The 12,037-nt window shown below is 52.6% G+C and overlaps 1 protein-coding gene across 7 annotated transcripts in view; it reads left to right on the plus strand.

Annotated features, from left to right (window-relative positions):
- The window catches only part of Mef2d (myocyte enhancer factor 2D), a 30,380-nt gene that overhangs the window by 7,560 nt on the left and 10,783 nt on the right, over positions 1 to 12,037 (plus strand). For 5 of the 7 annotated variants that reach the window (XM_029474975.1, XM_029474976.1, XM_029474974.1 and 2 more), the window contains 6 exons: positions 5,998 to 6,181; positions 6,608 to 6,811; positions 8,314 to 8,451; positions 9,405 to 9,615; positions 9,819 to 9,875; positions 11,476 to 11,666. In XM_029474975.1, the coding sequence (XP_029330835.1) occupies positions 6,128 to 6,181; positions 6,608 to 6,811; positions 8,314 to 8,451; positions 9,405 to 9,615; positions 9,819 to 9,875; positions 11,476 to 11,666 (855 nt within the window). In that variant the 5' untranslated portion in view covers positions 5,998 to 6,127. Of the gene's footprint in view, positions 1 to 5,997; positions 6,182 to 6,607; positions 6,812 to 8,313; positions 8,452 to 8,500; positions 8,636 to 9,404; positions 9,616 to 9,818; positions 9,876 to 11,475; positions 11,667 to 12,037 lie in introns of all 7 variants that reach the window. The other 2 variants (XM_029474978.1, XM_029474980.1) reach the window with 1 other exon arrangement.

Below are 12,037 nucleotides of genomic sequence, written 5' to 3' on the forward strand. Positions count from 1 at the left end.
AACTGCAACTATCACCAGGACCTCCTGTGCTCCACCTGGCACTGGCCCCAACAGAGTGGCCCCAAGCCAACTCTCCCTCATCTACTAGGGGTGACAGTTGAGAAAATTTCCTGGAGAGGCTCCAGGAAGCCTCCCTCTGGCCTCCACCTAGCCTAGCTCACCGGCTGAAGATTCAGCCGCTTAGCCCGGCACTTCTCCTTTACTGCAGGGCTGACTTTTCTCCCAGGGAACCTCACCCTTCTGCCCCTCTGTTGGGGGGTGGGATAGGGGGAAACTGTGCCTTAATTTAGGCACACACCTCAGTAGGCTAGAAAAGCCCAGCCCAGCCCCTGCAAACTCATCCTTTCTTCATGGCCTGACCTCAGGACGCAGTCTTCAGTAGCCCCTAATAGTTAGGCCCAGGGGGTGGCTCTGGGAACTGTATTGTGGATGGGAAGAACTTTAGCTAGGAGGAGGGTCGGGAGCACTCTACTGCTACTGGGGAGTGAGAGCTAGACTACAGGAAGGACAGGGAGTGGGACGCGGAGGGGAAACATCCCCTCTTGGAGAAAACAGGATAACACTTTCCCAAGAGGTTTGCTAGATGGGAGAGGTGGGAAGCTGAGGGCGGAGTATGGGAGAATTGCCCTTTGGAAGCTAGGGGAGAGCTCCTAGGCCTCCTGGGTGCTTCTCAAGTCAGTTTCTGTTTTTACAGGCCACAGTGCCTGGGACCACCCCGCCCAAGCCCTGCTTTCCTGGACTGCCCCCCCCCCCACTCCACCAGTCCGCCCTCAGGTCTCCTGTTGGTGAGTTAAAATTAGCTCACTGCCCAGGCTAAAAATAGCCCCTGCCCAGCCCCAAGCTGCTGTCTGGGGGAGGGGATGGTGGGACTTGGTGGGAACCCGGGTTTTGGGTAGTCAGCCTGACAGAACTTGGGCTTGGGCCTGTGCTTTTGGATGGCGATGGGAACTGTGGAGAAGAAAGGCAGCTTGGGGCCAGGAAAAGCAAGGACCTGAAGGGTGCCCTCGGGCAGGCTGCCGGGGCACCCCTTGGCTGCTCAGCCCAGTCGCTCTCCCAGTCTTGTGCCTTTGCCTCACTGGCCCCTTTCTGTCTCCTTCCTCTGTCTGTGCATCTGTCCCCACCTTGCCCACACCTCCTCCCACTAGCAAGCAGGCTGCCCGACTGTGGGGGTGACAGGTGGATTGGATTGTCGCCCCCTCCCCCAGCATGCTGCTTATTTCATGCCCTGCAGCCCTACCAGGGAGAGGGTGGAGGAGGGTGACAGCTGTCTTCAGTGCAGCCTGCCTTCCCTAGTTCCAGCCTGAGGCCCCCCAGCGGCCAGGAAGGGAGGGGGAGCGCCTAATGAGAGCAGTTCCCTAGCTGTCTCCCACTCCCTTCAAGAAGAGCTCAGGGCTTGGCCTTTCTGGCCTCTGCTCTGTTGGAGCCTGCTGGTATAGGGCTACAGAATCTGATGCATGCAGCTTTTTAGAGCCTCAGGACACCAGGACACAGACAGTGCTCAGGGCAGAAAGGAGTGAGGGAGCAGAAATGGGGGTACACTGCTAAAGAGTGGAGGGAGGAAGAGACTGGGGGAAAGGCACTTGCTTCCTCCCTGGCTTCTCAGCAGTGGCTACAGGAACCTGTCTTGACCTCACTCCCGTCTCCACCCAGGCCCTTCACACAGGAACTGTGGTGCCTCATTCTGAAACCCCAGAGTGGTTTGGTATTGCTCAGGTACAAGAGGTGTGTAGGGAGATGGGCCTAGTCTCCATGGCCTCCATCCAGCACCCCTTCAGTTTTCACTTGCCCCTCTTTTGCATATAAACAGTGCCAGTTACCATGGGATCCTAGCTCCCAGACTTCCCTGCCCCCATGGCCACCCTGCTGTTGGCTTCCTACAGATCTCACCAGCCAGTGCTTTCTCCTTTCTGCTGCTGTTGTCACAGCCTGCGGGTAATACCACCCTGCCCAGCTAGAACCTACCGAGGGCCATTGCTGCTGTAAGGTCAGGATGGAAAGGCCCCTGGGGCCTGGCACCTCAGCATGAGTGCCCAGAGCTGCAGACTAGACTTAGAAGAGCAGCAGCCCAGCCAGTGCACACCGCTAAGCCCAGCACTCAGGAGACAGAGGCAGGCAAATCTCTGAGTTCAGGGCCAGCCTGGTCTACAGACTGAGTTCCAGGACAGCCAGGGCTACACAGAGAAACCCTGTCTGGTTGAAAGGGGGAGGAGAGAAGAAGAGCAGCAGCCCAAAGACCAGAGCCTCAGAAAAGAGGGGCTGGCTAGGTTAGGCGGGAGCACAGCCTACATCTGGAGAGCAGATGCCCGGGCCTCTGGCTCCTAGCAGTTAGTTAGGTTGTTGAGCAGAAGACTAATTAGGCAGGTCCAGGTGTTCATTAAACTTCCTGATAAGACTGAGCAAGTTTGGGCAGGACAGCTCCATACCTTGAATGGGGTCAGTTTGGGGTACTTTGTGACCATCTCCCCAAACACCATTTTTCCAGAATGAAGATTGAGTTCATATTCTTGCCCCAGGGCTTCCAAAGAATCTAAAACAATGTGCAACAGACAGCAGAGGGGACTGAGCCTGCTTTGTAAGAGAGTTTATGGTTAGCTAGGAGGAAGGACTGGCCAAGGCAGGGTCTGTCCTCTGGCAGGGTAGTCCTGGCCGAGGAAAAGTAGCAGTGAGTGAGACCCTGGGAGGCATGGGGTTATAAATGACTGAGCTAGTATAGAGCGAGTCAGGGTTGTTGAGACTTGGCCTCTTAGACAGACAGGTTCCATCTGATAAAGGATGCTCACTAGGTCTCTCTGGCTTCCTTGCCTTCTCAGCCATGATCTCTCTCATATCCTAGCTCCCCCAGCATGCGGCAGGGATGGGGGGGCAGTGTAGGAGATCAGCCAGGGAGCTGGTTGCCAGGCGACAGTTGCCTAAGCAACCCCATCCTCTCCATCTCCATGTGCTCAGGGCTGCTCCTTAGAAGACTTAGAGTCTCACCCTTTGCACCAGCTAGCTGAGTGTAGGGAGGGATGAGGATGAGGGTGGCAGGGTTGGTTGGAGAGTTGGTGATGTCTGAACTAATAGGCTTTGAGGGCAGCTGGTAGAAGGTTCTAATTCCACAGAGGACAGTGAAAATAGCAGGGCAGACAGAGATTAGACTGCAGGAAGGACTTCTACAGGCTCATAATATTTTCTTTGTATAGGTATTTCCTGAGCTTTTTCTACAGGCAATAGCATAGTAAAAAGACAGATTCAGTTCCTGCTTCACGTATCTCCAACCTTGGGGAACTGGGCTCATAGGAGAAGCACAATTGATAATGCTAGAAAGATTGTTGGGTTGGATTTTTGGAAAACTGTGAAAACACTGGGACAGCTCACTAGGAGACGGCCCTGGCTGTAAGCAGGAGAGAGGTTCTGTCGTCAAGAAACTGTTCATGGTCTGGGTGGTGGTAGTGCACACCTCAGCACTTGGGAGGCAGAGGCAGGCCTGTGAAGGCTAGCCTGGTCTGCAAAGTGATTTCCAGGACAACCAGGGTTACACAGAGAAACTCTGTCTCAAAAAACAAAGAAAAATAAACAAACAAAAGAGTCTGTTCATGGTCTGAAGGTGGAGAGCAGGAAACAAGAAAGGGACAAGAAGGAAGACAGCTACCTAGCCAGTGGGGAGTCAGAGCACCCCACATTGTAGGTCTAGATTGGAGTTCCGAGGCTGAGCCAGAGAGACCCACGCCTAAAAAAGGCCAATTTACCGCAGCCCTTGCCCCATTGTGCCTTCCCAGCTCCCCAGCCCAAGGAGGGCAGTTGTGGGTAGCTCTGAGAGTTATGGTAAAGCCTGGAGGTTCTGGATGGAGATCCTACAGTAGATTGGGCAGGAATTTGGGTCACAGACCTGGAGAGAGACCAGATTTGGGCCATACAGAGCTCTAGGCTGCCACTGCTGGTCTGGGATGTGGGGAGTGACCAGAGGAAGGCCAGGGACTATGGAACTCCTCAGATATCAGAGCAAGAGGAGAGGTGCTGGTTCCCTCTTTTGGTGACCTTCTATACATGCAGACAAATTACCCTTCCTTTAGGACAAGGGAGCCGAGATGCTCTCTGTGGGTGCTTAGAGTGGAAGCTAGACAAGCGTGAGGGGCAGTCCTGCAATCTGTGATGACCTTAAGCAAGCCCAGACCTCCCCTTCCCCATCCTATATAGTCAGGTAACCAGTGAACCAACTACTTCACTTACTCTGTAACCTTTAGGCCTTGTGGAATGAGCTAGAAAGGCAGAGGTTCCACTCAGCAGCCACTGGTACTCAGCTATTGCTGAGGAGCCTCTTGCTTCCTAAAGCCTGTGTGTCTGTTCACCACGCATGTGCAGCGTCTGTGGAGGCCAGAAGATAACATCAGACCCCCTGGAACTGGAGTTACAGATAGTTGTAACCCTCCAAATGGATGCTAGGAACTGAACCCAGGTCCTCTACAAGACCAGCAAGGGCTCTTAATTAAATGCTAAGCCAGCTCTTCAGTTTCCTTGTGTATCTCTCCCCTCTCCATTTATCTATCTATCTATCTATCTATCTATCTATCTATCTATCTATCTATTTATTTATTTAGGTTTGTTTTGTCAAGGCTGGGGTCTCACTATGTAGACCAGGGTGGCTTCAAGTCACTGATGCCTGCTTCTGCCTCTCAAGCATTGGGATTAAAGACCTTAGCTACCACACCCACCTACTCTCCCATTGTCTTTGTCAGTTAGGCTGCCTGCTTCTAGCAGAGTTTAAACAGTACAAAAGAATTTACAGTCTGCAGCGCTGACTCTCTGGCTTTTTACAGAAACTCTTACCTGAATCAGAGTAAACTCCAAAATGGAGCATTTACCTAGGGAGTGTGAAACTTTAGCTTCCACACTTGGCATCACAGTAATCAGAGAAAAAAGCCAGACTTTGTGATGTAGGCCTGTGACCATAGCTTATGGGGGGGCGGGGGGGAGAGGATCATAAGCCATCCTGGGAAACTTAACAAAACCTTAGCTCAAGAAATAAAAATGGAGCCGGGCGTGGTGGCGCACGCCTTTAATCCCAGCACTCNGGAGGCAGAGGCAGGCGGATTTCTGAGTTCGAGGCCAGCCTGGTCTACAAAGTGAGTTCCAGGACAGCCAGAGCTATACAGAGAAACCCTGTCTCGAAAAAAAAAAAAAAAAAAAAAAAAAAAAAAAGAAAGAAAGAAAAATGGGGGTTAAGAAAGAAAGAAAAATGGGGGTTGAGAATGCAGCTAGGCAGAGCACCTTCCAAGCATGTGTAAGACCACTGGATTCAGTCCCCAGTGTAAGGTGTTCTGGAAAAGACATTTGCTGCCCTCTGGCCCAAAAGTAGCTTGTCTGTCTAAGCAGCAGAACACCCTTCAAACAGAACTGTACTTGGGCTGAGCAAATGAAGCGCACTCATGTACACAAGCTCTGACTAGGGAGCGCACGCTATAACTCCAGCCTCCACTGATCCCAGATTCTGAGTCCATGTAAGTAAGGACTGTGGTGACAACCTGGACTGGGACGCCTCTCACCCTTACAAGCATCGAGCATCCTCTCTCTGCCCGCCGCCTGCAGTATGGGAAGACGTTAGCTCGATATGTTCTCACTTAGGAGCCTCCACTAGTCCAGGTTGTGTGGTGGGTAGGAGGTCGGCAGAGTACAACACATAAGATAATGTATAATACAGCCCAACAAGGTCTATAGAGAACAGGGTGTGGGTGCTCTCCAAGAAGCAGACCTTCAGAGCCCTGTATCTTCTGTGTGACCTAAAGCCTAAGTACAGCAATGACTTGGGGAATCAGCCTAGACTAAGCCCTGGTCCCAGTGGGAGCCCAACTTGTATCTGGTATGGGGAAGGGGGGCATTTCCTCTATAGCCAATATTGTCACAATTTGGGGATGGGGCAGAGCTGCCACCAGTCTCTCACAGGCTGTGATGAATTTGGCTTACATCCTAAACCAGGCTGGGAGGTTGGGTGTCTAACAGTCCTCTTATGACCCCTCCCAGGAGGCTGTGCATAGGTGTTCTGCAGACCATGAACTGATCACTAGTCCCAGACATTCATGAGCACAGTGTGAGGCTCCTGATCACCACCCAGCAGCCCCTTCCTCTCTGGCACTAAGGACCCCCGGAGAAGATGGGGAGGAAAAAGATTCAGATCCAGCGAATCACTGATGAACGGAACCGCCAGGTGAGGAGGTCCCAGAGCCCTTGTGGTAGGTGAGCAAGGACAGAGAGCCAGCTCTGTCACCCATGACTAGTTCTAAAAGAGAGTTTTCTTGGCAACCCAGAGCCTCACGGGAGGTTCCAATAGAGAGTGGGTCTAAGCAGAGAGAGGAGCACTTTGTGTACCTTCTTAGCTCGCTGGCCTGAGATGGGCCAGGGCCCCACACCATTGCCACACCTACAGCTTCCTCATCTCAGCAAGAATTCTCCCCCTCCTCAACTGGGAGGTGTGCTGCTCTCCTCAGCCCACTGCACACACAGGCTGGCTCTGGTGCTATTTTGTTCCTTTCTAGACCATGGATTTCCATTAACCATGGCTAGGGTAGGTAGAGGCTATGTCTATGGGCAGGGGGACTCTTATCAGACCTGGCCACACGATGCTCTCCTGCAGGTGACCTTCACCAAGCGGAAGTTTGGGCTGATGAAGAAGGCCTACGAGCTGAGTGTGCTGTGCGACTGCGAGATCGCGCTCATCATCTTCAACCACTCCAACAAGCTGTTCCAGTATGCCAGCACCGACATGGACAAGGTGCTGCTCAAGTACACCGAGTACAACGAGCCGCACGAGAGCCGCACCAATGCTGACATCATCGAGGTGCGCGCCAGTGCCCACCTCTGCCCATGTGTAAACCCATCTCTTCTCCTGAACCCAGGGTCCAAGGAAGGAGGGGGCCTGACAGCAAAGGCATGAGACATACAGTCACACCAGGCCTCAGCTTAACTTAGGCAGTCTGTGATCTGCCAGTCTGAGGAGCGTCCTGCTGTCATATGCTCTTTTAGTTCTTCCTTCCTTCATCCTGTATGTTATTCTTTCTTGTGTCTCCTCTTTGTTCCGTCTCCTTTCCGTCCTGTTGCTCTGTGGGTCTGTGTGGCTCTTGTCCTCTGTTTCAGAGTCATCTGTGAAATGTTAAGGGACTGGGCTCTGACCTTTCCTTGCCATGTGACTTTAGGCAGGTGGTCTGGCTACTCTGCAGACGGAGCAGTGCTGGCCTAAGTGTTCCTCTGTGAGCAAACAAGTCAACCCAGCTCATGCCTCTTACCCCAGGATGCCAGTTTGGGGTACAGAGGTTAACAACACTGGCTTTCTTCCAGTGGACCTGAGTTCCATTCCCGGCACCCACATGGCAGCTCATTACTACAGTTCCAGGGCTGGGGTCCTCCCTACTCTGACCCCCTGGGCATCAGGAATTTATGTGGTACACATATACAGGCAAAACATACACACATGAGATAAAATTTTAAAAAATTAAAACAAGCCAGGCAGTGATGGCACACACCTTTAGTCCCAGCACTCTGTGAGTTCAAGGTCAGTCTGGTCTACAGAGCAAGTACCAGAATAGCTAGGGCTACACAGAGAAACCCTGTCTTGGGAAAATTAATTAATTAATTAAAATTAAAATGAAGCAAAGGCTGGCAAAATGGCTTTAGGTAAAGGCACTTACTGCCAAGCCTGAGTTTAATTCTCAGGAACCCCATGGTGGAAAGAAGAACCAACTCCTGCAGGTTGTCCTCTCACTTATGTGCTACGGCATGTGCATGTGTGTGCATGCACTCCAGGGCAAGCATACTCTCAGGTAGGTAGGTAGGTAGGTAGGTAGATAGATAGATAGATAGATAGATAGATAGATAGATAGATGTGGTTTGATTTTTTTTTTTTTTAAAAAAGAAAACCAATAAGGCAGGTATCTTTAAAGTTTTGAGTGACCGTGGGTAGCTTGGGTCTGGGATGGTAGAGAGCAAAGAGCTCAGTGAGTGCAGGTCCTCTGTGCTTTCTTGTATTGTCCTTTCCTGTCTCCATTCAGTTTCTCTCACCTAAGTAGAACCTCAGGTTTGCATGGGCAGAGTCCCCACCCCCAAGCACACTCTCTAGGGAGCCGGCAGGACCTGGCTTCTCCCTAAACAGCTGTGGAGCATGCCTGCCCCAGGGAACGCTGTAGGGAGGGGAGGATGGCTCTGGGTGGGGATTGGGGGGAAGGGGGACTAGAACATCTGGGAACCATGGGAGAGAAGGTTGGAGAAGAGTAGGGGATTGGGGGGAGGAGCTTGGAGGATGCCGGAGGGCCATTGCTGGCTGGCTGACTGAGTGTGCGGTTGCAGACCCTGAGGAAGAAGGGTTTCAACGGCTGTGACAGCCCAGAGCCGGATGGGGAGGACTCACTGGAGCAGAGCCCCCTGCTGGAGGACAAGTACCGGCGGGCCAGTGAGGAGCTGGATGGGCTCTTCAGGCGCTATGGGGTGAGCCCTCCTCACCTTTTCTCTGGCCCCCTTCCGGCCCCTCCCCCAGGCGCTGCACAAGAAGCACAGGGAGTGTGAGAGCCCCGAGGTGGACGAGGCGTTTGCCCTGACCCCCCAGACGGAAGAGAAGTATAAAAAGATAGACGAGGAGTTTGATAAGATGATGCAGAGTTATAGACTGGCCGTGAGTAGTCGCATGGAGGAGAGCCTCCTGTGCTGCATGGTGTGGCTTCACCCAGCCTTGCCCGGCCCTCGGCTGCCTCTGATGGATGTACTATGCTGAGCCATCCTTGGGCTGGTACTGACCACTGAGGACCTCCTGACCTTGGTCTTGATAACCCTCTTGTAAAGATCTTCTTGCATAAACTAGAGAGACCTGCAGTATCCTCTCCCCAGCAGAAAGTGCAGTCTCTAGAGGGAAAGGGAGTGGAGTGAGTTCTCTGTCCCATTGTTTTGGGGGATCCCCCTTGGGGTGCTTTGGCACCCCTGCCTCAGTCATTCAGCTTTATGTAAAGGAAGCAGAACTGCTAAAGGGATGGTAGAAAGGTGGGCTTGAGCTGCTCCTAACGGCAGGCCAGAAGGTGGTGGCCACTTAGCACAGCCATATCCTCAATACTATGCGAGTTCGGGTCTGTACCCAGGGCACTAACTTGCTCCCAGTGTGTCCTGCCTGGCTGAGGACTAACCCACCTCCACTGGGGGTATTCAGTCCCACCTGCAGTGGGCAGAGCCTGCCTCTCTTGCCTTGGGTCAGAGCTGTATTGCAAGGTGCTCTTACCTGTCTGATGGGAGGTAGGCAGGGCTACCAAAGGGCTGAAGGCAGGGAGCCCAAGCTTCTGGCCTTTGGAGATATAGTTCAGGAACCAAGGAACTCTGTGTCTACCCTCTCAGGCAAAACGGGTATGTGGGGGACACTGACCTGGTGTGACATTACCCTCCATCTTCCTGTCTAGTCATCTGTTCCGGCCCCCAACTTTGCCATGCCTGTCACAGTGCCCGTGTCCAATCAGAGCTCCATGCAGTTCAGCAATCCAAGTAGCTCTCTGGTCACTCCTTCCCTGGTGACATCATCCCTTACGGACCCACGGCTCCTGTCCCCCCAGCAGCCAGCACTACAGAGAAACAGTGTTTCTCCAGGCCTGCCCCAGCGGCCTGCTAGTGCAGGTAAGTGGGCTGGAGGGTGAGTCCCTGAGGTCGGAGTGAGCTGTGGAGGGGCTCTGGGCTTCTGTTTTCAGTGGAGGGTCTTCCCTTTGCAGTGTTTCTGTATGTGTATGACTCTTGAGGGGAAAAGGCCTAGGACTCCTCAGAGACCCCTCTTCTTGTTCAGTCCCAAGACAAAGCTCATGGTAGCTCTGCTTTTCTCCCAGGAGCCATGCTGGGTGGAGACCTCAACAGTGCTAATGGAGCCTGCCCCAGCCCCGTTGGTGAGTGTAGCTGCCTCCACAGGGTGGCTCAGACCAGGGGAGGGAAATAACAGGGCCTGAGCAGGATGCATCAGAAAATGTTAGCCTGCTACCCCCTCTTGTGTGTTTTTTGTTTTTTTGTTTTTCTTTTTCTTTTTTCTTGAGACAGGTCTTACTATGTAGCCTTGCTAGCCTGGAACTTGCTATATAGACTAAGATGCCCTCAAACTCATAGAATCGACCTGCCTCTGCTGTCTGAGTGCTGGGATCAAAGGCATGCACCACCATACCTGGCCATGGTCCAGCATTTTCAGATTAAAATGGGGCATCTTGTTGGGATCAGGACTTGTCTCAACAATTGGTAGGCACCCGAACAGCACCGTGCACACAGGCCTCCGTGTTACTATGGAGTCACCATACAGATGTGTACCTATAGGCATTCACACTAGAGCTATAGGACAATTCACCATTGCCCCTGGGCCCCAACACAGCTAGCCACTCTTGATCTGTGCTGCTGGGGTTTGGCTAGTGACCTCCTTCTAATGTCACCATTGACGTCACCCTGTCATTCTTGCCATTCCCAGAGTGATCTTGGAGTTGGGATAGAAACAGCAACACACTTTGAGGGTAGCCATGTGCTTGTAGCAGACAGAGAAAGGTGAAATTTCTCACTGTGGGGACAACTTACATTCCTGAACCTCAGGCTCGTCTAGCTCAGTCTCATCTAGCTCAGTCTCAGCCAAGTGCTACCTGTTTCCTGTTTGGTCATTATGGGTCCTGTGTGAGGTGGGTGGGTGTGAGGGTACTGTAGAAGTGGTTGTGCACTAGGGCCATGAGACTGTAGACTGAAGGCATACCCCTTCTCTCCAGGCCTTGCTCACAGGCCCTGGAGCCCAGCATTGGGACCTCAGTAAGATGGACCTGGATGATTGTGGAGAAGTCACCACAGCTCTCTCAGCTAGTGTCATGTGTCCAGAACTGACACAAAGTCTATCCCATGCACCTCACAGGGTTGATGTGAGCATGGGTGAGATACTGTGTGTGGAAGACCTGGACATGGCAGAGTGCAGAGCCAATGTAGAACTTGTGATGCCTTTTTCCCAGCTCTAGTTATGGGAGTGACCATATCGTCAGCCCCCAGTGCCAGCAACACCTTTACCAACAGTCAGTGGCCTGTTTCCCCATGGTGGCAGGCAGCTTGCCTTGTGCTGATGGAAAACACAGAGTTCTAGTTCCTGGCAAGGAAACAGTCTAAATGGTTGCCTGGCTCTGGTGGTCACAGCCTGCCACCCTTCCCACTCCAGTCATGCGTCCTGTGTGAAGCGTGCCAGGCTTGGGGAGAAGCACGGCTGCAGGGCTCTCTTTAAGTGCCTGGGGCTGGCAGTGGCAATGGTTGCACGTCAGTTCTAACTCTGGTTCTATCACTGTGGCTTGGAGGCTGACTTATGTCAACTGATTGGGAACCAAGGCTTTAGGCAGTGACAGGCAGGCAGGCAGGCAGCATCCATGTAGAATGCTGGCATGCCTCTGAGAGCCTCTAGGTGACAGATATGCTTGTCTGGGGCAGTTGGCAGGTACAGAGGCAGGCCAGCATTTTTTGTTTCTCATCTCACTTTTCCAGGGAATGGCTATGTCAGTGCCCGAGCTTCCCCTGGCCTCCTCCCTGTGGCCAATGGCAACAGCCTAAACAAAGTCATCCCTGCCAAGTCTCCGCCCCCACCTACCCACAACACCCAGCTTGGAGCCCCCAGCCGCAAGCCTGATCTGCGGGTCATCACTTCCCAGGGAGGCAAAGGGTTAATGCATCATTTGGTGAGTGGGTTTCTGGGCTTTGGCAGGGTCTGGGAGGTGGGAATAAAAGCAAGAAAATGAAGGTTAGTAGCAGGTAGGACTTCTTGAGAGAGAGAGAGAGAGAGAGATGGGGGGGGAGGGAGGGAGGGAGGGAGGGAGNGAGGGAGAGAGAGAGAGAGAGAGAGAGAGAGAGAGAGAGAGAGAGAGAGAGAGAGAAAGAGAGAAAGAAAGAAAGAAAGAAAGAAAGAAAGAAAGAAAGAAAGAAACGCTTTCTTCCCTGAGTTCCTTTGGACCATAGCAGTGCTGACCAGAGGGCAGTAAAAATGAAAAGGAGATAGGAGAAAAGGGTGTATGATAAAGATGGTAAAAGGAATTCACACTGCACTATGAGA

Source organism: Mus caroli, chromosome 3 (genome assembly GCF_900094665.2).
Source record: "Mus caroli chromosome 3, CAROLI_EIJ_v1.1, whole genome shotgun sequence".
Classification (NCBI taxonomy): domain Eukaryota; kingdom Metazoa; phylum Chordata; class Mammalia; order Rodentia; family Muridae; genus Mus; species Mus caroli.